The sequence below is a fragment of the Onychostruthus taczanowskii genome, unplaced genomic scaffold (genome assembly GCF_017590055.1).
Source record: "Onychostruthus taczanowskii isolate IOZ18803 unplaced genomic scaffold, ASM1759005v1 scaffold18, whole genome shotgun sequence".
In the NCBI taxonomy this organism is placed as follows: Eukaryota; Metazoa; Chordata; class Aves; order Passeriformes; family Passeridae; genus Onychostruthus; species Onychostruthus taczanowskii.
The window spans coordinates 10,948,787-10,976,220 of record NW_024499017.1 but is presented as its reverse complement, the minus strand read 5'-3'; the positions used below and the strand labels follow the sequence as shown (position 1 = coordinate 10,976,220).

Here is a 27,434-nt window from a genome sequence, read left to right as displayed (position 1 = left end):
CAAGAAGTGTTTGGTTATCAGTGTCTCTGACTGTCACTCTTCCTCCTCCTGAGGAACAGGACTGTGTCCAATCCCCTTTGTCCTGGCATGAGTTTGTCTTTGCAGCTTAGAGAAAAACAATAGAATTCTATAATTTTTGCTCATGTGGCCTTCCTTAAAATTCTTTCCCTTGGTGTTTTCTTGTATGAGATTTTTCCCCCCACCTGTTGTTTTTCATAGAGAGCCAGATTGGAATATTCTGAACAATCTGCACTTGTGCCTTAACATAGATCTCATTTGTAAAAATTGTATTGAACAACATGAATTTCAGAACAATCTGCACTTGTGCCTTAACATAGATCTCATTTGTAAAAATTGTATTAAACAATGAAATATGAATTTCGTCTTGAAAGGAGAGCATGAACAAATCACTCCAGCCAGGTATCCTAGGACTCAGCTGTGTGTTTTGTGGAGTACCTGAACTAATGCTTGGGGCATTTATATGCTGTTTGTTCCAGTTCAGAGAGTGCTGTGAAAGGCCTGGGAGAATGTCCTTTTTTCCTGTATTTGCTTAGAGAAACCAAATAGTCTCCCAAGTTTGTAACACACAGAAAAAAATAAGCATCAGAACAATTGCACTGATACTTTTGTATAGTTTTCTTCTCGATATGTATTAATAATATTAAGTTTTACAATGTAAGGAGTAGTAAGTACATGATGCTGTCTGTAAGTGTGGTGATAGCAGCTTTTGTTTGAGCATTCTCAAACTCCCACCATGAGTCTCAGAGGTCTTTTTCACTTAGCAGTGACTAAGCCTATTGAACACTCCCATGTAGATGGCATACAGGATGAGACAGTTGAATTTCTGCAGTTAAAATAAGCAGCTAGACTTTATTTTCCTTCCATTACAAGCTTGTTTTTGAGAACTGAAACCATCTGCAAGGGTATAGAAAAAACCCTGAATTGTACAAAGCTACTCTCCACCAAAAATATTTCAGTGGCCAAGTTTTCTTTGATTTTTAATGAGTATCAATATAGCTGTTTCTTTCTAGTCTATGAATCCAAAATGTACTCCTGTTTAAACTTCATTTTGTGACTATCAGCATAGCATTGTGACCTCTGAAGTTGTAGTTTTTTGACAAGTTTGTGTCTGAGACTCTTCCTCTTCACTTTGAAGGTGTTAAGCTGGGGCAAGAAGAAAACTGACACTGACACTTCAGCAAATGTCTCAGTGAAGTATTATCTACTAGGACACCACTGATCCAACCATCAGATGGGATTATTCCAAATTGTTCTTTAAATGTAAAAGATGGGCTTGGGAAAGACTCAATTTTTATTTTAACCTGAAACTAATGATTAAGAAATCTGGGCTCATGCACCTAAAAATGTCCAGAAAGCTTTTGTCAGCAGTAGGCTTAGCTATGATCTGAACAGCTCAGTCTCTTTAGTGCAGTTTTGGCCCAGCTGCAAAGCCCAACATCCCTGATCTGTTCCTGACTCATCTTTATTCTCAGGCTCTTTGGAAGTGAGTCCCTTTCCCATTAAATCCATCCTCTGCTGAGCACTGGGTCTGATCAGCCTTCCCTTCTTCTCCTGTCAGTCACACGGGTACCAAAACTGACAGCTGAGGGTTGGCACTTCAGCTCCCTGCTCTGTTTGACAGCTCCCCAGAGTTTCCTAGAAAGTCTTGCTGAGTCAAGCCTGGGTATCTGGGAATCCACAAACACTACAGATTGAAGGAAAAGAAATACTTCAAGGCAGGTCGTTTCCACTCTTCTAGAGAAACATTAAAGGATGTGTCTAAATCACGAGTCTCACTCAGATACTTGTCAGTAACATTTTAAAATGTAGATTTTATTAATAAAAATGATTTTGATTTAAATAAATAAAATTTCAGTTTATGCACAATAGATTTTTCTGTACAGGTGTGAAAGTCTTCATTTGTCTGGGAGTAGCTCAGCCTTCTGGAATACAGATCAGTGTTATAAAAATATACCTGCTTTTGGTGTAAAAAAGGAGCCACTCTGGAGGTTTCTGCAGACAGCTCAAGTGGAGTGGGTAGAAGAGTCTCTGGTGTAAAGACTGTTGGTACAGCTGGACTTGAGTACCTTCAGGAAGGATGTGTGGGTCACAAAGCATGGATTTGGATTATCACAGCTCTGTTCCAGGTGTATTTTAGAGCAGTCTCAGTCAGTTGTGACGTCCCTTGGTGTGCTTTGGGGGGCAGCAGCGCTTTTCACAGAGTTTGACGAGCTCGGACACCACGAACACTGAGGAAGCCAGGCCGGTGAGGAACAGCAGGTCTGGGAGAGGAGAGAGTGGAGGTGAGCTCAGCTGGGCAGGAATCCCAGCCCAGGGCCTTCCTGCAGCTGGGAGTTGGGCTGGTGAGCCCTTGGGTACGTGTGCCCTCGCTGTGCCTTGCCAGCTGAGAGTTAGGGACACCACTGCAGCAGACACGGGCCAGCCACAGCTGGGATGGTCCCCTTGGAGGGTGGAAACAGGAATAATTTGGGATCCCTGCCCCCTGCTTATGACACAGCCTAATGTCGATGGAAAATGGTGTGGTAGAGTGCAATTTGCTGATTTAAATGAAAATCCGTGCTCCATTTCAGCTGGGAAAGTGAAGTTTAACTCAGCTCTTTCCAAAGGGAGTGTCTGCATAGAGATCTGAGAAATATCATCATACAGAGCTGGAAAATCTTGGCATGTCTCCATTTACGTGCAGTAAATCAAAATTCATAATGTAAGGTGGGATAATATGAAATACTTGTACTATTGGGGTACAGCTCTGTGTAAATACACAGAGATTGGAGCTGTTGGTTGATTTCCTCTACCAGTGATGTGTGGGGAGCCAGCAGCAAACCGGGAATGGCATCAGCTTTCTAAAGTCACTTTAAGGAAAAGAAAACAAAACAAACCATTATTTATTCTGCAGCTTACCTAACACTCCTAAATTCTCTGTCTGGAAGATCTTTTGTAGTGGAGGGATGTAGATAACTGCCAGCTGTCCCAAAAATGACCCAAGCACGGAATACAAGAACATGCGGTTTCGGAAAAAGCCGATTTCAAATATCAACTTTGTCTAGAAAAGGGAAAAAAAAATCAAAAAGTAGCTTTTCCCAATCTCTGTTGGAGCTAAATGACACCTGTTCCTTTACATTTCATCTCCATTGCTTTTTAAGTTACATAAACGCTAACTTAGAGCTACGTAATTGAATGTGTATTTGCACTTGTGATGGATAATTTTATCTGTATAAAAAGTTGATAAAAATCATACTACTTTAAATAACATTAAAAAATCCCTTACTATGCAAAATGCTGGTGTTCTGATGTTTATGTTTGTGATTTGAGACAAGAAATTACTGCTGACAGAGCCATCTCACCTGAGAGCGACATGTCAGGGCGTTGAAGAGGTCAAAAAACACAAAACAGGTGAAAGTCATTGTTGTGGTTCGAGGAGTTATGCCCCCTTTTGGATTCTGGAAGCACACAAAAATTCAGGGGTTAGTTTAACCTTATAAAAATATACCAATTCAATAGAAGAATTAAATGTTCCCTTTAATGTGCTCAGTCAAATCAAAGGGTAATAAAGGAGTAAATCTAGTTCTAGCTATTAGAGGTAGCATTCAGTTCTCTCTGCTAATTTTAAAGTTTATGACCTTATCAACTGTATTCTAAATTCTTAAACTGATGTGGACTTTGAATGAAGAACATCCTAAATTAAATTACTGAAACCTCAAGTACCAACAGCAGTCCGTTGTACTTTTCTGCTGGGAAAATGGAAAGCTAGAGGTGAAAAGTCCCTTAAAGTATTGATGCCACATCATGTAATAGGTTTTCCATTCTGGATGGGAAGGACCAAATTAGAGGTAACAGAGGGAGGCAGGAGCAGAGCTGGGAGCTGACCCTGCTTTCTCAACCCTCTGCTCACGCTGAGCCTTCTCCATGGGATGGATTCCAGAAAGTCCTCACGTCCTTCAGAAACTGCCCTCACTTTGTGCTCCACCCACCCTGATGGAAACAAGATCCGAGTGCAGATTTCCCTCACCTCCTTCCAGAAGACAAAGAGGGTTCCACTGATGATGATGATTGCTGACATGAAGATTTTCAGGATCAGGGATTTGCTGAGGATGGTGTCTGTGATGCACCGGGGGGGCTGCTTGATGGTGTCCCTGTCAACAGGTTCGACCCCCAAGCTGCCTCCAAGAGAAGCAGAGGGATGTGTTAATTAATGCAGGGTGTCCCAAAGTGTTTATCCTGAGAAACCAGGATGGAGATGGAGGATGCAATTCTTTGGGACACAGCATGAATATTCAAGCGAGGTGACATAAGGCCCAAATTTGTCCATGACACTGATAGCAAAGGTCTTTTCTGCATATTGAGCTGCTAAAATAACATTAGATCATCAGATCACGCCGGAGTGAGAGCTAACTGTGAGAGCGTGCATAATGAGGAAGCTGTAATGGTATTTAGCTGTAGTTGTAATTAGCAGTTGGATGAGGTTCCTAAGTCTTGTGATTTTGGGGCATATCCCCACTATTCCATGGTGGTATTTTCAGGATAACAGGCCATTCCTAGGCAAAAAAATGGAATAGTTAAGTGACTCCACCATAAACCAGGAAAATACAGAAAACATCATGTAAATGTGAAGTGCTTTTCAAAAGACCAGGAGGGAACAGAAGTGCAGCTTGTTGAACCACTGATGATGATTGATGAGGAATCACAACAGTTTGTGTTCCTAGGCCAAATTCAGACATATTAAACCCAAGATTATTTTGCTCATTGGACTCTTCCATACCTCTGTGCTGGTGGCCCATCCATGATGATGTTGATCCATAAGATCTGCATGGCATTGAGTGGGTTGGGTAGGTTGAGAACTGTTGACAGGGTAATAAGGCTCAAAGCTGAAATACTCCTGCAAAGCACAGAACATTATTCTGCAGGGCCTCACCCCGAAGGTGCTTTCACAGGAGCTGAAGCAAACAGGAACTTACGTGCTCAGCTGGAACCGGACAAAATTTTTTATGTTGTAAAATATTCCCTTTCCCTCTTCTATTGCATTCCTGGAAGGGAGAGGGGATTTTATTAAGTAAAGAGCACTCACACTGTTTTACACTGAGCTCCCTGTGATACTCAAAACACAATTGTCTTTTGTAGCCCTTATTTCAGTGGAAGTTCAGAGCCCAGCTCAGGAGGAGGTTGTCAATGCAGCTTCTCACTTACAATTCCTTTGTCAACGTGTAGATCTGAAAGCCTGGGTCACGTGGCCAGGTTTTGGTTCATAAAGCAGGCCTGGGACCTATTTATATACTCACTGTACCCTGCCCACTCTCTGTTGTTATGAACCAACAGAGCATTGCAAATTACATTTTTCCTCTGAGCTTCCTGGATGAGGCAGAGCATGAGGTAGAATCATAAAGGTTGAACAACACCTCCAGGATCACCAAGTCCAAAGTATGACCAAAAAAGCTCTGATCTACCCAGATTTCTAGGTGTTTTCAGATAGCCACAGCAGTGAGGAGCCAGGGTTTTCAGGTGAAAGGTGGCTTGGTCAGCACCACTTGGAAGGAAAGTCATTGCCATGTGTGCAACTAAAGGCGAGAGCCAGCCTGGGGCTCCCCACTTCCATTCCCAACCCTCCTCACACTACAAGCTTGCTGCAGTGGACAGCCAGAAAAGAGCTGCAGAGTAAGAGAATCTCCAAACCTACATGACTTTGGAGAAGTCATCGTCCACGAGGATCATGTTGGCAGCCTCTTTGCTGACGTCTGTCCCCGCGCGTCCCATGGCGATCCCGATGTCCGCGGATTTCAGGGCCACGGCGTCGTTGACACCGTCCCCTGTCATTGACACCACGGCACCAGCCCTCTGCAAGGCCTGCGGGAGGGGACAGCTCAGAGGCTCCCAAGCCAGAACATGAACAAGCCATGCTGGCAATTTCAGAGTCTGCACTGTTTGCTTTGCTCTTTCTGTATTGAAAGATCAGAAGCTCTGTTGGACTCTGAGGGTGAAATGGACTCGGCACCACACAGAGCACAAAGCTCAGACCAAGAATTAGGTTTTTCAGGAGTATAGGGAATGTCACAACTCCAGCAGAAGTTAGAAGAGGGGAGTAAAACCCTCAGAAATCATTCTCCTGATGTTGTAGCCGCTAATACCTCACTAGTTTCTTTTGTATGCCTGGGCCCAGACTTGCAAGAAAAATAAAATCATAGAATATCCTGAGTTGGAAAGAACGCACAAGGATCATCAGATCCAATTCCACAGCTAATGCCTTCAGAGAAACCCCAGCTCTAGCTGGGGTTTTACAGTCCTTTAGTTTGAGCTGAAGCTGCTGGGGAAGACCAGACCATCCAGAGAACTGAGGCTCCCTCCCCCTTGTTTTTGCGAGGTGTACAATGAATTTCACAGGCTCTTAGTACCTTTATTATTTTTAGTTTGTGCTTTGGACTTGTTCTGAAGAAAATGGAAACCTGAAAAACAACAGAAAAGACAAAATATAATCTCATATTAGATGGAAGCTATTGGAAATAGGCTTTTTTTATGTAATCAAAGCTATTACATTTTGGACAGTGGAGGAGAGCTCTGCCTCTGCCAGTTGGTCCAGCTCTTCCCCAGACATGGCTTTCAGCTTCCCATTGCAGAGACCAATATTCTGTCCTACAAGGAAAAGAGATACTCACACTCTAAAAATTAGTGGATTCTATAATCCTAGCAATGCTATCTGTGTCTTTTAAGAGGCTTACAGTGAGATTTTGCCATTTCTGGTGCTAAAATAGTGGAATCAATTTACTGGAATTTGGCCCAAAGTTCGTAGCTGCTCTATACTCCATTTAATGCTTGTTTCAATGGAAAAGCAAAAACTCAATGACCTTTAAAGCCTCTACTGCACACACAGAAACGATGACAAAGTTGATTATTAAGGGATAAAACACTTGACTGATGTGACAGACACACCACAGACCCCCAGGAGAGCAGCCAAGTTTGGTACCTATAGCCACAGCTGTTTCCAGGGCATCTCCAGTGATCATCTTCACTGACACACCAGACTCAAACAGGATTTGCACAGCTTCTCTCACCCCAGCCCTTGGGGGATCAATTATTCCCACCAGACCTAGAAATGTTAGTTTGCCAAGTTCTGGACCTGAAGCCAAAGCAAGTACTAGTAACAGAGGGGAGAAAAACAGGACAAGATTAAATTGTTAATGATGTATTTCCGTGCTTTAAAAGGAACATTTAGAGAATATATTAAATTGCCTGTTTCTCAGCAGAAAGTTATTAAAAGCAGTTCTTTAGTCATTACAATCAGATCTTGTATAGACACAAAAATTCAGTCCACTAAATAATAGTTTCTCTGAATGAGAGCATTTCTGTTTGATATGTTTCTCTTAGGATTTCTTTCTTTCTAATTTTAAGCTGTCTGCCTAAATGCAGATGGATTAAATCTGGACAGTGTTATGTTAAACCAGACACTGCTAAACTCCTAAGTCAAACAATAGCATTCCTGCAAAAACTTACACTTTTTTTAAAACCTAAAAATGTGAAATGTAAATTCAGTTAAACCAGTGAAACTCCCATCATGTAAACATCCAGGCTCTGAACATTCTGTCTCTGTTCTGGTGCACACCCATTATCATTCAATCATTTTTAGATCACTCAAGGATATTTTGCCAGGGGTTCATGTCAGCGTTGCTTTGATGATGGAATCAAAAGCTGCAGCAGCTGCCTGAGTTAATCACTTCCCTTCAGAGCAGTAATCTGCCATTGCCACGAGGGCAGATAATTTGGATATTGTAAATCAAGCGCTGCACAGGAGCTCCTAACCACAGGACACAGGGTGGGAGAATCTGTACATTAACTCCACCATCCTCTAGATCCAGCTGCCAAGGCTTGTCCTCATCTCCTTACGAGCTGGGAATGGTGTCTGTGTCACTGTGTGGAAATCTGAGATGTTTCTGAGGGGATGTTGCTGGTGATGAAGGAGGTGACACGTGGATAAAGCTCCTGTGGGCTGTGCGCTGACACGCAGCTGGGATCAGGAGATCGAGAGATTGGGGCCTTGCAAAGGATTGAACCAAGGTTCAAACAGAAATCTCAGCACTCAAATCCATGTTTGGAACTCCTTCCAAAGTGAATTTTTGTTGCTGTCTTCTCCAAAACAAAAATTGGCAGAGCAGCACTTATATTGGGCCCAGCACAAAGCTCTGCAGTGCAGTGCCCAGAGGGTGTCCCACACAATCACAGCTCTCCGTGGAACAGAAACACTCACATTTCCAGGGCTTGTTTTCAGCTCCTTTCAAACTCACTAATTTAAACCCAGCACAAAAAAACAGATCAGCTAGCAGACCTAAGACACAGCCCTTGGCACTCTGACAAGAGTTGGGAAGAGACCATGAAAGTGATGCTAAGAACTGAAGGCTTTAAGGTGAAACTTGAGATTTAGAGTGGAAATTAGGAATAAATTCTTCCCTGTGAGGGTGGGGAGGTCCTGTCACAGGTGCCCAGAGCAACTGTGGCTGCCTCTGGATCCTGGAAGTGTCCAAGGCCAGGTTGGACAGGGCTTGGAGCAACCTGGGCTGGCGGAGGGGGTGGGAATGAGATGAGCTTTAAAGTCCCTTCAACCCAAACCATTCTGTGATTTTGTGAGGACTGAGCCTCTGCCCATCCTAACCATAACAGAGTAGGAAAGTTTTAGGCCAGACAACCTGTAAGAAGCAGTAAGGACTGACCTCGAAGTCCTGAGGAGCCCATTCTCTTTTCCTCCTGCTGGTAGAGGGCTTTTTGCTGGGGTGTGAGTGCCAGTGAGATGCCACCACTGTTGTACAGAGTGCAGTGCTGGATAACTTCTTCAAATGCTCCTTTCATAAAGTAAATATCTTCCTGATCCTTGAAAGCAAGGAGAGAATACACTTTATCCAAAAAAAGGAGGACATTTTAAATAAGTCATTAATTGTAGATAGAAAAGATCCTGTTTCCTCTTTTCCCTGTTTCAAGAGATGCCCAGGAGCATATATTATGGATAGGATGGGATATTTTTTGCTCTGGCCATTTTTCATGTTCAGCCCTCACACACAGCATGGTGATGAAAAGGTTGGGGAGTTTTTAAACCAGAGCATAATATCAGCCAAAATGAGCTCCCTAACCCAGTAAGGGATAAAGGGCCAATCTTTCCTCCCAAACACCAGACCTCTCCCTGTCAGTTATCTCTGAAAAGCTTTTGGTTTCCTGCTGGAACCACTGTATGAAAAGTATTCCTCCCTCCCATTCAAACTCAGTTTTACAGGCTAAAAATCCACCCAAGCTGGGAATTTTGAGGTTTGTTCCGTTTTCTCCCGACATAGTTAACTCCTGAAAACATTATTTGCTGAAGAGATACCATTTCATGCCCATTGTTGAGGTGCACAATTAGAAACACGAAACCAGCCCCTGCCTGTTTGCTTTACCTGATTTTTCAGTGTGCATTTCACAGCCATCCACTTCTGCTCGGAGCTGAATGGAATTTCCTTCTTTCTTACATAAATGTCCTTTATGTCAGCTAATTCCATCTGAAGCAAGGTAAAACAAAAAGAGCACTGTGAGGCTGGGCATTGCCAAAAGCTGGATGTATTTTCCATATCACAAGGACTGACTGTTGACTGTGTCCTTCCAGGCTGTCAGACACCACAGAGCTCAAGAGAAGCATGAGGAGAGCAAAATTCATACTGCAAACCATTTCTTCCCTTTTGGTGTGCCTGATATGGGATAAATTAAACTGGAGTTTGAAGCTTGATTCCTGATACATTTTAAAGAATTAGGGAGCTGCCCTGCCTTTTTGTGAGGCTTTGGGTCAAAGGAGGATCAAGTCCGTTCCCTAAACTGGACTGAGCAGATTTCTGGGTTTATTCACAAATCCTGCTTTTATTTATTTATTTATTCGAATTGCAGGGAATTTTTAAACTCTAAGGGTCTTACCTTCATTGCCAGGGCAATGAGAGCTCCTTCTGTGGGTTGTCCTATCACACTGTTTTTCCTGATAACAGCATTATTGACTACACAGCCAGCCTGGAGAAAGCGACAGGTTAACATGAGATATTTTTGTCATACTGAAGTCACAGCTTTTTCATCTCTTTAAATGAAATAATGGAAGGTTGGGGAATGAAGGGAGGCCACATCCCAAAAGTTTTGGAAGAAGGTTTCCCCTTAGCAGCATCACTTGAGATCAGTTCTTGTGTTTTCTAAAGCCACTTAATGCATAACATTCACCAGTATTTTGGTAAAATATTATGCTTTGGATAAATTAACATCAGGAAAACATAAGATACATCTAATGAGCTCATAGATCATGAAAATGAAAGCTCAGTCTCTCCTCCTATTGTTTCTAATGTGCAGCATGAATAAAGCAGGACCTAGCTTCCATTTGAGATTCCAGCTCAAATCATTTCACCACCCAAACACTCCACTTTAGCCTACAGCTGAATGTTCAAAATTTTATGTAAAGCTGACACAAAACCCAGAGAACATCACAATTACATTTATAAACTGACTGTGTAGCTGGCTAATGGCTAGAAATTGTGCACATTAAAAACCTGGACAGGATAAAATGTATTGGTTTCTCCTCTGCCAGAATTGTATTTTTATCCAGAATATCATTGACTCCTGAAGCTGATGGCTCTGGTCTCTCCCTGCATGCCTTATGATCGCTGCTTTTCACTCCTAACTTCAGGAATTACATCACACTCAGTCTTTCCATGAGAATGTTTTAGCAAGCCAGTCCATTTTAGGGTTACAAAAGTGGGTTTTTTTCACACTAATTATCCAAACATATTTGTGCAACTGAAAACTGAATGTAACTAGGATAAGCTGGTTCATAATTTATACTTACCTCCACGAGTTTCCCAATGGAGATGTTGGAAAATTCTTTAAGGGTCTCCTTGGATGGCAGAAGGTAAACATTTCCTTCTCCATTGTAGCCCACCCCACTGACCTGAGGGAGAGACAGAGACGGAAAATTTCCCCTTTTCCAGGCAGGACTGGACTGCAGATGTGTGCAGGGGGCTGCACTCAAGAAAATTCTCATTTTGAAGGAGTGCAGGGGTTCTGCTTTCTCTCTCAAGGCAATGCTTGAAGGAAAGGCTGCAGACAGTGGCAATATCACACTAAAAATGGATTTTTAGGGACAAAAGGATGAATTTGTCCTATAGGGAACTTGTTTGCTGTGATTCCAGAAGTTTCCTGCAGCTCAGGGGAGAAATGCAGACCTTTGGCAGTAGTGGCATCACTGGGTTTGTTCAAGCCCTGCCTCCTTGACTGTCTGTCTCTCCTCTGCCTCACATTTTGCATTTTCCCTCATTTTGCATAGAGAGGAATGAACCAAGCAGTGAATGAAGCTGCTCTTACAATAAATATTCCTGCAGGAGATGGACCAGCAAGGCTCAGTGTCACCATTGAGTCAGGAACAGGAGTGAGGTGACACATAGACTCCAGGTTTCTTCAGGAGGTTAAATTGAGTTTTATTGAAAACCTATTCTTTTATACACCATTCCAATACAGGTGGACCTGATTGATCATTTAATCAACAACCCATCACACCACTGGCTAATTAAGGAGACACACTTTGGTAAACATCTTGTGAGAAAACAACTGACCAAAACATAAGCTGCAAGATTGTTTTAATTCTTTCTCTCAGCCTTCTCAAAACTCCCCAGAACAATTCCTGGGAAAGTTTATCTGGCTTTCTCTCTCTGACCAGACTGTCACATCCACAGGTCAGTGGCAGGATTTACAGTAAGTGCAGGGAACAGCAGGTTATGCCAATCACCAGGCTGGAAGAGACCTTCACGATCATTGAGTCCAACCCATGCCCTGAACATCTTAACTAAACCCTGGCACCCAGTGCCACATCCAGGCTTTGTTAAACACACCCAGGGATGGTGACTCCACCACCTCCCCAGGCAGCCATTCCAGAACTTTATCACTCTTTCTGTGAAAAACTTTTCCCTAATATCCAACCTGTATTTCCCCTGACACAGCCTTGAGACTGTGTGCTCTGGTTGTGTCAGTGCTGCCTGGAGAAAGAGCCCAGCCCCACCGGAGCACAGGCACCTTTCAGGAGTTGTAGAGAGTGATAAGGTCACCTCTGAGTCTCCTTTTCTCCAATGAACATCTCTGTGGGACCTGAGCAGTTCTGCACCCTCAGCCCCACCTCTGCTTGTCCTCGGGGCTGCAAAAATCCCTTCTCTTTATGGAAAGTGACAGAAACTGCTCGGTTTGGGTCTGGCCAGCCTGCCTGGTTTGGGTCTGAGTGAACCAAAGGCAGATTCAGTGCTGCTGGATTCCAGCAGGAAAGGCTGGGTTAGCTGCTCATCCCTACCTCAGCCTGGCAGCCGTCCGAGGTCACGAGGCGCGTCACCGTCATCTCGTTGGCAGTCAGAGTGCCCGTCTTGTCTGAGCAGATGACATTGCAGCAACCTGGGGCAGGGATGGCTCAGTCAGAACTGGTAAATAATGCAGCCCAGCAGTGAGATTGAGAGGAGGGAGAACAAGTTTCACTCGTGGTGTTTGAACTGCACCGGTGAAAGGGGGAAAAGATCGAGAAATGGGTGAGGTTCCTAACAGGGAAGGGAAGGATTTGAGTGCACACTGGGGCATTGTGAGCCTCATTTGGGTGTGAGATGTGGTAGGGGACACCTGAAGAGGGACACATTGTCTTGGTTAATGGTTCTGAGTTGCAATATCACTCAACAGAACAGCTGCTCTATTCCAAAAAGACAGACCCAATTCCCACCCTGCCAATTAAGCCTTGCTTCTCTGAATCAGGAATCGCAGCCCTTCCCTGCCTCACCAAGGGACTGTGAGAGGAGAAGGGTTAAAGACTGTCACAAAAAATACTCAAAGATCCACATCTGAGAGCAGAATCTGCCTCTTTGCTCTGCTTTGTGCCAATCCTGATCCAGCAAAGCACCTTTTACAGAGCCCATTTACAAAATACCACAAAAGGGTGAATTAGCAGAGGCACCACTTTCCAGCAGTTTCTACTCCCAAGAAGGGGGGAAATGAATACAAAACAAGCATCAGGCTCCAGCTCCCTTCTGGGATCTTCCCTGGCTCTGGAGGTGATCACAGTGCTCAGGCACAGACCCCATGAGCACAGTGACCTCCAGGTAAAAGCCTGGAGAGAAAATAAAGCAGATTGAGCTGCAGTTAAATGAATCACACTTTGGAAGCATTAGCAGAGAGCAAAGCTGTGACCTCCAATACCTCATTTATAGTGACTGATAATTGAAGAAGGATTGTTTTTCTCCTTTTCAGGAGTTCCACAGCCAGTTTTGGCTGTGCCTTCTCTGCACCTGCAGTTCCGCCTCTGTGGGTGCAGCCCTAGCAGAACAAATTCCCTCAGGAGGGAAAAGCTGTTTCAGATGTCCTGGGTCAGGGCAGAGACAATAAAATCAGGCTGATAAGATTCCTTAACTGCAGAACAAACAAGGGCAGTTCAAACAAACCAGTGTTTCCTAAGAGGACAGGTTTTAGCTGCAGGACGTGGCCGTGCAGATTTTGGGAACTGCACGGACCAGCCTTGGTGTTTATTGTGCCTTTAATGAGTGGTGCTAAAGAGACACTGAGTCTCCTCCTCCACATCCCTGCCACGCTGACCCAGGGCAGAGCAGCACAGCCTGGAGTACAGCCACCTGGGAGTGAGGGACAAATTAAAGATAAGGGGAGGTGGAAGAACATTTCCACCCCGGTGTGTTGTGCCCTGCAGCTGTGAGGATGTGCTGGGCACCTTCTCAAGTCCCCTCTGTCCCCCTCTCCGTGACCTTTTGGATATCAGGAGGATGGCCAACCAGACTGCAGAAGGAAAAATGGCTTTATTTCTGCTGTCAGGAAGGGGCTGGGGAGGTTTTTTTAGCCAGACACTGAAGAAGTGGATGGGATGGACCTGCAGGAGGATCCCACTGCATGGAGAGGAAGGAGAAACAAAGATTTTAACCCAATGTGTGTCTGCTCCCTGTGGGCTGGGCTTCACCATTCCAAGCACATGCCTGTATTCCTATCACCAAACTAAGTGAGAAGAGTGAGAACCACAGGGTAGAAAATGTATTTATTTCTGAGTGGGTTGCTCTGTCCCAGTAAGCCTATTCCAAATTTATTTTTCTGGACCAGTCCTTGGCTGCCCAGCTCAGATTTTGGAGCCTGGCAAGTGACCAAGCCGTGTGGCCCCTCTTCAGCCTTACCTAAGGTCTCTACTATGGGCAGCTTCTTCACAATCACCTTTTTCTTGGCCATGCGCAGCACTCCCAGCACCAGGGTGACAGTGACCACGATGGGCAGGCCCTCAGGGATGGCAGCCACGGCCAGGCTGGGGACAGCAGAGACACAACAGCCTCAACACAGGAGCCAAACCACAGTTACTGACCCAAGGGTGCCAAAGGGACATCCCCAGGGCTGAGTTTTCCTAAGGGGATAGCCACTGGGACACTGTAAGTACAAAAGCAGGATACAATACAATCCTGGCACACTTTAAATTCAAAAGCAGGATATTTATCCAGCCCTTCAAACTTTTCCTGGATGATTTTGACAGAGCAGTTATTTTTCTTCTTTACATTGCCAAAGAGCAGTAATTTCTGGTTAAGCAGAGGTGTAGAGGCTGGACTTAATTTCATTTATTTAACTTTCTGAGGATGGGAGTTGAATATTCCTTGGTATCAGGGCTCACATGTTAGCCACTGGCTGCTGGCCATGTGCAGCCCCTCACCTGCTCTCTTACCCCACAAAGTGGGGGACAGAACCAGCTCCTCAAATGTCCCCACCATCAAAACCTGTAACACCTGATATGCTGGAAAAATCCAGCCTAGTCTGTATATTGGATATTAGATATTCCTTGGGAAACTCTGAATGCTTCTAGGCATGTGCAAAATGAGACTTTACAAAACTATAATTTGCCCTCCAAAATTTAGGATTAACCACTTTCCTTTGCCACCACATCCCCTGGAGACAGGAAGGTGGCACTGAGTCAGTTTGGCTTCTCTGTTGTCTCCTCACCTGGATTTTTTTTTTTTCCATAGAACAATTATTTTTTTAAGAATTGATTTTAGAACCATGACAACACCAAGTGAACAGGTTTTATGGGCACTGCTGAAAACACATTTTTATTGTGTTTGATTAAGAAGCTGTGCATGCTTCTTTATGCTGTGTGATGTGTGCATTCCTTTCTTTAGATGTAAATCCAGCAGGAACAGCAAAGAGTAATATTTGCTGTTGGTACACTCCCACTAAATTCATAGCACAGATAGGAAAGGGCACTCACAGCAGGATGAGGTAGAGATGCCAGTGAAGATTTTCAAGATAACAGTTTACAAAATTAAATAAACCCTCAAGCTTGGTTCCGTTTTTCTCCACTCTGCTTAAACCTCACATTAATTTTGCCAGTGCATGAGAAATATGTATTTGTGGAAGGTTTTACTCAAGTTCTCTTATGTGAAAGGTCCATTGTTTTGAACAGGGAATTCCTTGGGATGTTTCATTAGAAATGAAAGAGAAAAGGGCTCTCCAGTCCTCACCTGACTCCAATGGTGAACATGCTGAGGAGATGCTTCCCTTGCAGCCAGCCAATGAGCATTATCAAACCTGGGGGAGTGGGTAAAGGATCTGATTAAAGAATGAATTAAAAAATTCCCTAACCTGTTTTAGCTGATGTTGTGGAACTAAAAATGCAGTGAGGCACCCAAATCTCTCTGCTGTCTCTGCTGGAACCCCCAAAGCCCAGGTAACCCAGACTCAGCAGTGCTTCTGGAAGAGCACAGGGGGATCCCACAGCCAACCATGCAAGTGTGAGCCCTGCATCCCACTCACCGATGATCCCAAAGGAGAAGAGGGTCAGCTGCTTCCCCAGCCTGTCCATGCTCTTCTGCAGAGGTGTCTTGGGAGTCTGGAAAAGTCAGAGCTGACTGGTTTTTCTTTTGTTCTTGTGTGGGATGAGGAGATGATGGTTAGCCCAGAACAAGTGACCCAACAGTCCTGGTTTCAATCCATGGTCCCTTGTGCTTTTCCCACCCTCAACCCTCCAACAGGCAGAGCCTGTCCTGTCCTTCTCTGTCACTTTGGTGTCCCTCACTCACATGGGCATTTTGTGGCAGAAGCAGAGCTGAGCCCAGTGCACTGGCTCCTGGCACTGCTCCTGCTCACAAGCTTTCATGCAGGACATCCAACATTTCCCCAGACAGGGCTGTGTTACCTCCTCAGCCTGCATCATCTTGAACACCTCGCCAAACTGGGAATTCTCACCCGTGCCAATAACCACGCCCTGGAAAAAGGGAAAAAGAGAGATGGAGGTGGAAAAACCTAGAGGATCCCAGACTGGTTTGGGATGGAAGGGACCTTAAGCCTCTTGTTCCACCCCCTGCCATGGGCAGGGACACCTGCCACTGTCCCAGGCTGTTCCAAGCCCTGTCCAGCCTGGCCTTGGGCACTCCCAGGGATCCAGGGACAGTCACAGCTGCTCTGGGCACCCTGTGCCAGGGCCTGCCCACCCTCACAGGGAAGAATTCCTTCCCAATATCCAACCTAACCTGCCCTGTGTCATCCACCTTTTCCTGTCTCTCCATGCCCACACCAAAAGAATCTGTAATTAATGGCCAGGAAAAGATCAGTGATGCCAGGACTCACTTTTCCCTTCCCGTATCGCACCAGGGTCCCCATGAAAACCACATTGCTCAGCGTGGTGATGTCCCCAACTTCCAGCAGCACACCCTCAGTCTTGTTGCAAGGCTCAGCTTCTCCAGTAAAACTGGATTCATCCACCAGCAGATCTGTAACCTAATTTAAAAAATGCATTTCTGGCACTGTTAAGACAAGGACTTTGCCAGCCAGGCTCGTTTCCAGCTGAATTTACCTCGATGAGCCTGAGGTCTGCAGGAACCCTGTCACCCACAGACAGGTAGATGATATCTCCAGGAACCAGCTCTCGTGCTAGAAGGTGCTGCAGTTTTCCTTCCCTTAGGCTACAGGAGTAAAATGGAAGAAAAATAAGAAAGGGAAGCAGGCTGTGAGGGTTTTATTCCTGCTGCAAGCTTGGGAATGTGGCTGGCAAGAAAGCAAGAAGCCTTGCCCCAGAGAGCTTCCAATGTAAATAAGAACAGAAAATCTTCATAGCAATGAGCAGAGGATTATGTTCAGCCTGGGCTTGGCTGTAATTCATAAATAGATGGGCAGTTTATGGATGATTTACATTTCAGAAGTGACTTAAACATTATTTATACAGTAGAGGAGCAATAAGAAGTTGTGCTTTCATGCTTTAAATAATGAATTGCAGATTCTTGAACCTAAAAAGAGGCTTTTTAAAGCTAGAATTACCCCTGGCATTCCACTGTTGCATTCAAAGTGGAGCCTTCCAGGCAGTTGGATGCTTCTGGTGTCATATCATAAATAAATAAAGAAACAACAGTGGGGTTTGTAAGCTCCAGGGTGAACTTTGGACCAGAGGAAAACCCACACCTCTTTGGCAGGGCAAGGCTTCCCTGAGCCTCACAACTTATTCCTGTTGGCCATGAGAAAACTGATTTGCAAAGACAAGAATAGAAAACGTTTCCTGTGATTTCCAGCACTGATAACAAACATCAAAGCCGTGGGGAAAGCGGTGTCTGATCCACCCTGCAGCTGCTCCATGGGCTGTGACCTGGCTGTGCCTGTGCCTGACACGTGTGTGCAGCACCAGGCAGGACAGGAACCCCATCCCACCTGCACCTGCACTCAGGGGCTGCTTCGTGCCCAGCTCTTGTGGGGAAAAACTACCCTAAAGCAAAAAAAAAACCCACATATATACAGAGGTGAGGTTTTTCCTGCCTGGGGAGACAGTGAATGCAGGATGCTGCAGGGATGTGGAGCAGGATTCTTCTGGGACTCTCCTGTCTTAGCATTTATTCAATTCCACAGTGTGCCTACTCCTTATTTCTAATTTTTTCCTAATAATTAAACAAAAAAATCCAATCATTTCTGATCAATACTGATTATTTCATCCACTTTCCCTGCAGCCTGGAGCTCCACCCATTGACAGTGCCACCCCTCCAGAGACCAGGTTCTCACTAGTGCACAAGAACCTGGAATGATTCTCTTCTCCCTTTGGTGCTGCCCTCTCAGCCCCCTCCCTGCTGAGCCCCTGCTGCAGCCCTGTCTCACCAGTTGCACTCGGGGGGCACCAGCTTGTTGAGCTCTTCCAGAGACTTTTCCGAGCGATATTCCTTGCGAAGGAGAAGGGAGAGGAAAGCCAAGTTACAGCAGAGGGCTCTGTCCTGCTGGCCACGGCCACGGAGCAGAGCTCTGCACAACCCACCTGGATGAAGGCCACGGTGACCACGATGAGCACGGCCTGGGAACAGAGGGGGGATACACGTGTGGGCACAGGGGCAGGACAGAGGCCACCACCGTGGGGACAAAGGACAGGTGACACTGACCATGGGGGATAAAGGATAGGTGACACCCACTGTGGGGATGGGGGGCAGGTGACACCCAGCATGGGGACAAAGGACTGACCATGGGGATAGGGGACAAGTGACACCTGCCATGGTGATGGGGGACAGGTGACACCCAGCAAAGGGACAAGGACAAGGACCACAATCACAGGGACAAAGGATGGGTGTCACATGGGTGATGGGTTCACCATCACCAGGTGACACCCACCACGGGGATAAAGGACAGGTGGCACCCACGGTGGGGATGGGGGACAAGGGGCCACCCATCATGGGCATAAAGGACAGGTGTCACATATCAGGGTGATAGAGGACAGGTGACACATATCATGGTGATAGGACAGGTGTCACATATCAGGGTGATAGAGGACAGGTGACAACCACTATGGGGGTGCAGGACAGGTGACACATATCATGGTGACGAGGACAGGTGACACCCACTGTGGTGATGGGGACAGGTGACACATACCATGGTGACGGGGACAGGTGACACATACCATGGTGATGCTGGCGGCGTCCTCGTACTCCTTGGTGATGACGCTCACTAGAGCCGAAGCCAGCAGCAGCAGGATGAGGGGGTTTTTGAACTGAGAGCACAAGGAAAATGTGGAAGGAGAGGTGCTGAAGGTGAGCTGGCTGCACACCCTGCAGGAAGGGTCCCTCAGGAAGGGTCCCTCAGGGAGAGCCCCACAGGAAGGGTCCCTCAGGAAGGGTCCCACAAGAAGGATTCCAGCAGGAAGGGTCACACAGGAAGGGTTCCAGTAGGAAGAGTCCCTCAGGAAGGGTCCCTCAGGAAGGGTTCTAGCAGGAAGGGTTCCAACAGGAAGGGTCCCTCAGGAAGGACTACAGCAGGAAGGGTCCCTCAGGAAGGATTGCAGCAGGAAGGGTCCCTCAGGAAGGGTTCTAGCAGGAAGGGTCCCTCAGGAAGAACCACACCAACCCTGGGTAGTTCTGCTGCAGGACCCTCCTTGCATCGTGGTCAGGTTCTGCGGTTCCTGCCCCCCCCAGGGTTGGGTGGCCTTGGGGACCAGCAGGATGAAGTTCACACCAAAACACCTGAATCCCCCCACTTTTCCCCTTTTTTGCACAGGCACTGCTCCCCTTTGCAGACACAGAGCTGATTCCAAAAGCTTCTTAGATGCACAGTAGGGACAAACAAAACCTTTACTGTCTTTTTAGAATCTGAAACCAGAAATCCTCTTTCTTCTTCTTTTTCATTTTTTCTTTAATTAATCTGCTCAGATCTTCACTGGACTGAGGGCTGTGGGAGTCAGGTGCTCACTTGTTTCACTTCTAAACAGATTTTGAGGCCCCTTTGCTACCTGAGAAAATTGCAGCTCTGTTTAACTGATGTGGGAATTGATGGAAAGGAATTAAATGGATAAAGATAAATCTGCCTGCTTTGTGCAACAGATGTGTGGTGATGCTCAGCAGGAAAGCCAGGGTTTAAATTTATTCCTGGCTGGATCCAAAGGTGAAAGTCCCTCCATTTCTCTTTAGAAAACTGAGGCAAAGGGGATGTTTACAAAAATAGCAGCTGGAAAAAGCCACAGCAAGGGGCTGCTGAATGGTGCAGGACCAGAGGCACCAAAAGGTTGCAGGAGGATCAGAGATGTACCAACAAATCCCTTTGGTGTCCCTGTAGGAGAAACTGGTTCTTAAAGCTGAGCAGATAAAAACACCATCTTACTTTTTATCAGGAATAAAAGAATCCTTGGAGAGACTTAGTGATCCTTACCACTAAAGTTTAAAGAATAGAAAAAAATCAAATAATATAAAAAAAAAGGGATAAACCATGAAATAAAAATGAAGTCTTTTAAAGCAACTCAAATCCTGGTGATTCAACTAAGTAAGATCAGTCAAATCACTGGTTAGAAATGAAAAATAAAAACAAACAAACAAAAGGCTCTTCTTGTCTGGTTAAAAGCTCTCAAAGAGAGGTGAAAGATGTATTAAATACTGATGAAAAATAGATAATAAAAGCAAAACTCAAGGATAACACAGCTGGGGAAAGAGAAGATAACAAATATCACTTTCTGCCTGGCTTTTGGGGGCAGCTGGTATGAAATTGTGGATGTCAACAGCACATGGCACCATTTCTGAATGTACCTGTCACTGGTGTGTTACTGACAGAGACTACTTTATCTCCATCTAGTCCCTGTTCTAGGTCAGCCTTCACAAGGCATCAACCCTAAAACTCTCCTGAGCTCCACAGCTGCCCCTTTTCTGGAGGAACTGCCAAAATCAGAGCATCTTCCAGCCAGCCCTGGTTCTCCTCAAACCTTTCACAAATTTCTCACGTGCCTTAAAGGGAATAAATATGCTGCAGCAATCTGATCTACAGCGTTTGATTTGTGGGCTGTGTGGAGATAAAAAGGTTCATTTCTGTTTGCAGATGTTATCTGCACCCTCAGGGAGCTGCAGAGGAGCCTCACAGTGGTTTTTCCCAGGAGAAGGAGCAGTTCCTGTGCCCAGGGCACAGCCTGTTCCAAGGCTCAGCCTCTGGAAGTAGAAACCCTGAATATTTCAATGCAGGCACACGCTCAGAGTAACCCAGCCAGGTTTTGTTTCTGCCAAGAAATGAGGATCTGTGCAGAAAATCCTCACCTGGTCCAGATATTTCTTCCATATTGGCTCTGTGTTCTCTACTGAAAATTCGTTCCAGCCGTGTTTTGACCGGCGCTGGAGCACAGAAAACTCGGACAGTCCAGTCTGTAAATCAACCTAGAGGGGAAAAAACCCCAACCCAATCATTTCATATTATAGTTACAGAAAACTTATTATGTCAAATTTGTATTAAACCCCTATTAGCAGACTAGGCAAGATCTTCATGGCTCAGTCCCACATGAAAAAAAATCAATGTCTGTTGTTTTTCTGTTTAAATATGTACTTTTGTTAAACTATAAAATTTTACCATCAGCCACCACAGAAACCCATAAAGTAATCACAAGTTAATTAAAAAAAAAAATTATTTCCAAAAGGGAGAAATTATATCATAGATGACAAATTAGAAATCTAAAATAGTAAAAGAAAGAAGGATTTTCTGGTTGCACTGTGTCTTTAAAGAGAAAATAAAAATAAACACGCCCTGACAAAAATCAGAGGGAACAAAATGAGAAGGGATAAAATCTATTCTGCCTGGATTTAAAAAATACTGAGGTCAGAAAAGAAAATACAGCCAAGCACCAAAGCTTTCCCTGACAGTGGGACCCTCAGAGGATCCATCCCACAAAATGGCAGAGGAATTGGGCACTGCAGGAGTTTGCAAGGCAATTAAAGGCTGATTTTGCAGCTCAGGCCCTTCCCACATTCCCAAGGGGAAATCCTCACGTTTAGGGCTCTTGCCAAGTCCTCCTTGTGGCATTTACAGGCGTCCTTCGGGGGCAGGACTGCCACCTCCTTCTCCTGCTGGATGATTTTCAGCTCACACTCCTCCTGGGGCTGAGTGAACACAGCAAAGCCATTGTTAGGTGAGGGCAGTGTCAATTAAAGCTTTCCAGCACCTCCTTGCTTCTTCCCTTCATCCCATTCCCTCTCCTTGCCAGCTGGGCTCCTTCAGTCATTACACTTCCCAAATCTCAGCGCTTTAATACCAGCTCTAATTAATCCTGAGTGCAGGCTCAAAGGCAGGAGCAGGTTCTCGTGGGGGGAGAGAGGCTGTGAGGAGCTGGGGAACCACAAAGAGAAGCTCAAGGTGCTGTTCAGGAAAGGTTTGTGCTGTTTGAGTGTCCTGCCCCAGAGCAGCTCTGTCCCCTGCCAATGTCTCACAGCCCAGACTCGATGCTCAGAGCAAGGAAAATGCCTTTCCCCATGTGAAAATATAATAAATGAACTGAAAATGTGAGCTAGAAATGTGAGGCAGAAGGAGAAGTGAAACCTCCCCTCCTGTGTCCAGGGCTGTTTTGCTCCACCACTGACTCTGCAGCTGCCTCCAGGCAGGGTAAACCCTTCCTGCCCATCCAGGCAGCCCAAACCCTCAGCATCCCAACCTCTCCCTTCCAATCCACTTCACTTCCTTCTCTAAAATGCACTTCCCACAGCAGCAGCATCCCCAAAACCCCTGCCAGGCCCATGATGAAGGCACTGTGATCAGACCAAGCACAGAGAGGGAGAAATCTCCCCCTTCCCAAGGGCAGGAGCTCCATTCCCTTTTCCCTTCGTCCATAAAGCCCAGGAGTGTGTGTTCATTAAGAAAGGAACCCCCAGAGAGCGTGGCAGGCATTTGGCACCAGCTCCCAGCACCCCGGAGTGTTTGCTGTGGGATGCACTCAGCTCTGGCTCATCCTCCTGCAGGGGTATTTGGGGACTTGAATATTCAGAAGCTTTCTAGGAACATCCAGGGCTTTGCAATCTAAAGCCTGAGATGAATGCAGAAAATCATAAATGCAGAAGTCGTAAATGCAGAAAATGTCCTTGGCTGTTTTCTCATGGAGTTGGTTTCAGTCTTGGCGTTTCTGGAGAGCTCGGAGCATCTCTAAGCCCTGCTCCTGACCAGGCTTTAGCCATATCCATCTGTTGCAGCCCCTTTTTAGGGCCATTTCCTGACCCACAGCCCAGCTGCCAACACGAGGGATGCCAGCACCCCCTGCTCCCAGTGGAACAGCACAGGAGTCTGCTGGGACCCCTTGGTCTGGGCTGGGCTCATTTAGAAACCATTTTGTCCCAAGAACAACCTGCCTTTCCAAACCCCCAGCAATTTGCCCAAGATCCCACAGATTTTCCCACATTTCCCTCAAGATGGTGATCCCATTTTGCCCAGAGAAGCTGCAGCACTGCTCCCCTTTTTGAGCCATCCTAGGATCGGACATCACCCTTATTTCCACATCTCCTTAACAGACCTCTTGAGAAGGGACAAAAATACCCCTTCCATGTTTAAAACTCATGATTTATTGTATTTATATCCCTGTTTGGGTGTCCTGGTTGTACAAATCCATCCATTCCCTATAACTTTGTTGACATTAAGACACTTAAATCTCAAAAGCCAATTATGGAGATGGAAGGCATTGGAGGGAAGAAAACACAAGGCTGCCATGGATAGACACATCCTGGAATTCCCTGATTAGTGTGGCCTCTCCAGGCTCCTCTGTGCTGCAGGTGACACACACAGGTATCAAGGTACAGCTCTGCCCTGGAGGAGTTTAAATTTTAATGAAAGCAGCTAGAGGGCAGGAAGAGACCTGGACATGAAGATAACATGCCTGCAGTCCCCAAGGGAAGCAGAGCCCAGCTCTATCAGCAATATTTACCTTCAAAAAGGTGTGGAGGAAATAAATGACGAAGGCTGTGGATGGGTCTGAGCCCTCTGGTTTCTCCAGAAACGCTGGCAGCTCCCTGCTCCTGGCAGCCAGGGGCTGGTGTGACAGGAACAGCTTTATTGGGATGAGTTACCTGCACTCTGAGCTACACCTGAAAGGGGTTCTCCCTCAGGAGCACAGCTTTTCCCAACCAAAACTGCCTCTGAAATGCATCAGTGAGGCCCCAAATCTCTCCTCCTCCTCCTCTGCATGTGCTGCCTCAGCAGAGCCCCTGTGCCCCAATCCCATCCCACCCCGTGGATGTGGGGCTCCAGGCAGTGTCCTGTGCAAATCCCTCCACAAATAAACCTCTCCTGGAGCATTGCTGGCTTTTGTATTTACATTGCAAAGCAGATGTGGGTTATCCACAATATCCATTTACATTTATAACCTTTATCCTTGCAGACTCCACACAGCAGGGCAGGAAGAAATAACAAAAGGGGAATTATCAGTTTATCTATTGCTTTGCAAGATCAGGAGATACTGGAGGCTGTAAAGAGCAGCTGGTGTGGCTGGGAGCCACCTTGGAGGTACCTGAGCACCCCTCATCCCAAAACAATCCATCAATTGTGCCACTGAGCAGCCCATGTGGAAGAAAGAGAGCATGGGGCTTTCTGCAGAGCACACAGCCCTTTTTGTGTACTCTGGCAAACAGCCCAAAAGATCAGTTCTCGGGATTTTCCCCCACCTCTGCCTCTGCTGAGGCTTTGCATATTCTCTTCCCTGTCTTAGGTTACTTTGGACCAGCTAATGGACTGCAATCCAGAGTGGGCTGGGTTATTTAGTCTACATGAAGCCCTTCCAAACATTAAACTTTATCCCTGCCAAAAATCCAATAAATTAATCAAACCATTCTCTCCAAAGCCTTTTACATTTCCTTTTTTTTTTTTTTTTTTTTTTTTTTTTGGGTGGACATGACAGGCAAAAAGACCCGTGTTGCAGGGGTGCAGGCAGAATGCAGAATCCAGCCCAGAGCAACCCTCAGCCCTGCAGGTGAGAGCTGCCTTGCTGGGCTTCCCTCTCCAAGCTCCCACCCCTTTCCCACCACCACCACCACGATTTCTGCACCTCCCACACCACTTCCCACTCCACTGTTGAACATATGTCAACAGAATTCCAATATTTTTTTACATGAAACAAAGATCTGGTCCCCCTGCTTGCAGATATAAGCCTCAAAATAGTTCTTTTGATTGTCCAAAAAGCCCCAGGTTTGCCAGTAAAGCTGATTTGAAGCACCCAGCTGCAGCCCCTTGAGAGTCCTGCCCTGGGCTGTGCCCACTGGGGTGCCCCTGCTACGTGGGCAGTGGGAAAGGAGGATGTAAAGAAGCAGTGCCCAGGCTTTTCTCCCACTTTCACACACACACTGGGATGCTCAGAAGAAAAATCTTTCACTGTTCTTCAGATTTCTGCAGGAAACACACAATTTTCCTAAACTGGAAGTCAGCCTCACAAGAATTCCCCTGGTTCTGCAAGGGGCACTGCAGGAAAGGGGTTAAACCATGAGCCTGGACAGGGCTGGGTGTGTGCTCTGCTGTGCCAGGGGAGTGCCCTGCCATCTCCAGGTAACACCATGGCCACAGGAGAGCTGGCCCCACAGTGACACAGTGACAGCTCTGGGGCTTTCCTTCACAGGAAATGTTTGTGAAGGCATTTCCTCACAAACACTCGGGCATTTATCCTGCATGGAATCCCACCAGATCACCTGGAATCACGCCTTTATGGCCCAGCACAGTGCTTTGACCAAAATATTTATAAGATTGAAAGTGCTCTGCAACTATTTTCAAGTGAAGTAGCAAAATGCCATCAAGTAGGGGAAAAATGAGTAATTTACCAGCCTAAATCATACTCTGGGAATAAGTTCTTGATTTACCAGGTTCTTATTTTCCTTTTAAGCTGCTGTCTACTTCCTACCCCGTGCCAAAGCTCTCCTCAGCTCCCTCTCCTCTTACACACAGACCACTCTCTGCAAGGACCAGAGCTAAATTTCAAGAGGGGTTTAGATTTAGAAGTAAATACATGTCACTGTTTATTTTGGCACAGCATAAATGGTGCAGCCTAAGAACAAGCCAGCCTAATTGCCAGTGGCCTCCTGCCTACGTGCAATCAGAAATCTCAGCTTCCCACCAAGCCAGGTCACAGGGACTTTCTGTAACCTCATCAAGATCTTCTTTTCCTGGGGTTTTGAGCTCTGGGTGAGGAGTGCAGAGCAGCATCACCCCATGCACTGCACAGGGTGGGAGTTCATTGTCTCATTTTCTTCTTCAGTGACACTGACCCATGCCACACTGACAGACAAGCCTCAGAAAGGGGATTAGCTGAAATGATATCTGGGAAAGGCTTCAGTCAGTCAGGAAAAGCTAATTAATCTCTCCAAGTGTGTGGATGGAGCTCATTGGGATGGGAGTAAGGGCAGGGCCCATGTGCTGAAGGTATTAGACAAATGGGGTTCACGTGGCAGAGCACCCAACCCATCTGCCAAGTGCCAGAAAAACTGGGGCTTGAGCCACAGGAACCTTGTGCCGAACAAATAGTCAGATAATCCCAGACTGGAAGATTTTGTGGTGAAAAACCAAGAAGAACAGCAAATATGTCACCCAAACCACCACTGGCCGCTCCATCTGTGCTGGGAGGGCACATCAGTGCAGCATTTTTCGGGAAAGGAAAGCAGTATTTCCCAGTGGAATCTGCAGCTCTGAGCCAAAACTCTCCTTGGCCACTGGCTACCAGCCCTGACTGCAGGAACAGCACGGAGGAGAGCCCAAGGGTCACAGCCCCTCTGCCAGTGAGCAGCACTGGTGGCAGGGGTACCCTGGGGACAGGGGAGCCCTGCTCTCCATTTCCCCTGTTGTGCCCGCACTCCAGAGAGCTCCCACGGCGCTCCAGGGCTCTCCCAGGCTCTTCCTTATCTTGGAAGCTCCTCAGAGCAGAGAACAAAGCTCCTGGGCAGGATTCGGGACTCAGCTCTTGGATTACCGCACAGAAACAAGGCTCCCCATGGCTCCTGACCCTGGCAAGCAGCACCCACCTGATCCCCGTGCTGCCGGGAGCCCGCACGGAGCGGGGACAGCGCAGCGACAGCGATCTCGAGTTACCGGCGGGACAAAGCAGGCGAAGCGCACAGAGCGAACCCCAACCACACAAACTATTTCAGCAGGTCCGGGCAAGAGGCAATCCTCACCTCCTCTTCCGGCTCGCCGCTTCCCAGGGGCTGATATTTCTGCACGAAGCGGAGGAGCGACCTTTTCTGGAAGAATTTGGTGATGCTCCCTTCGCCCATCTTCGCCGCGCCCCGGGGCCAGCGGGGTGGGACCACCGGGACCAGCGGCTTGGGACCACCGGGAGCAGCAGGTTGGGACCACCGGGAGCAGCAGGTTGGGACCAGCGGCAGGGCTGGCTCGGTCTCCCCGGCAGCTCGGGGTTACCTGCAGGGAGAGAGAGGCACCTGGAGCTGCCGCCAAGTCACGCCTTCCCTCGGCCGCCGGAGCCCGAGGGAGGTGCGCGCCCTGCGAGCTGCTCCCATAAAAGCCGGCCGGGAAAGCTGGCTGTGTGTGACACCGGGCTGCGACACGAGGCACACCTCCATGTGCACCTGAAGAGCAGGTTGGGGTTTTTTCCTCCGCCCTCCGAAGGATTGCTGCGGGAGGAGCGTCGGCGGGGAGATAGGGAAGGTGTTTGGCCAGGGGCAGGTTCCGCGCACGGCCGAGCCTGTTTGTAAACTTCC

General features: G+C 46.6%; 1 protein-coding gene across 1 annotated transcript; it reads right to left on the bottom strand.

The window, feature by feature from the left end:
* Window positions 1-322: 322 nt before the first annotated feature.
* ATP2C2 (ATPase secretory pathway Ca2+ transporting 2) lies at window positions 323-26,990 on the bottom strand. The gene is made up of 27 exons (XM_041400785.1): window positions 26,892-26,990; window positions 21,750-21,860; window positions 21,027-21,143; window positions 18,917-19,006; window positions 18,284-18,319; window positions 18,130-18,191; window positions 16,847-16,955; window positions 16,621-16,770; window positions 16,190-16,258; window positions 15,808-15,883; window positions 15,516-15,582; window positions 14,190-14,314; window positions 12,329-12,426; window positions 10,841-10,942; window positions 9,931-10,020; window positions 9,423-9,524; window positions 8,709-8,865; window positions 6,971-7,141; window positions 6,542-6,639; window positions 6,402-6,452; window positions 5,690-5,856; window positions 4,974-5,042; window positions 4,778-4,894; window positions 4,028-4,175; window positions 3,363-3,458; window positions 2,920-3,061; window positions 323-2,282 (listed from the first exon to the last, which is right to left on the bottom strand). Exons 1-27 carry the CDS (start codon window positions 26,988-26,990, stop codon window positions 2,170-2,172), a joined length of 2,832 nt encoding a protein of 943 aa, XP_041256719.1. The 3' UTR covers window positions 323-2,169.
* Window positions 26,991-27,434: the final 444 nt, after the last annotated feature.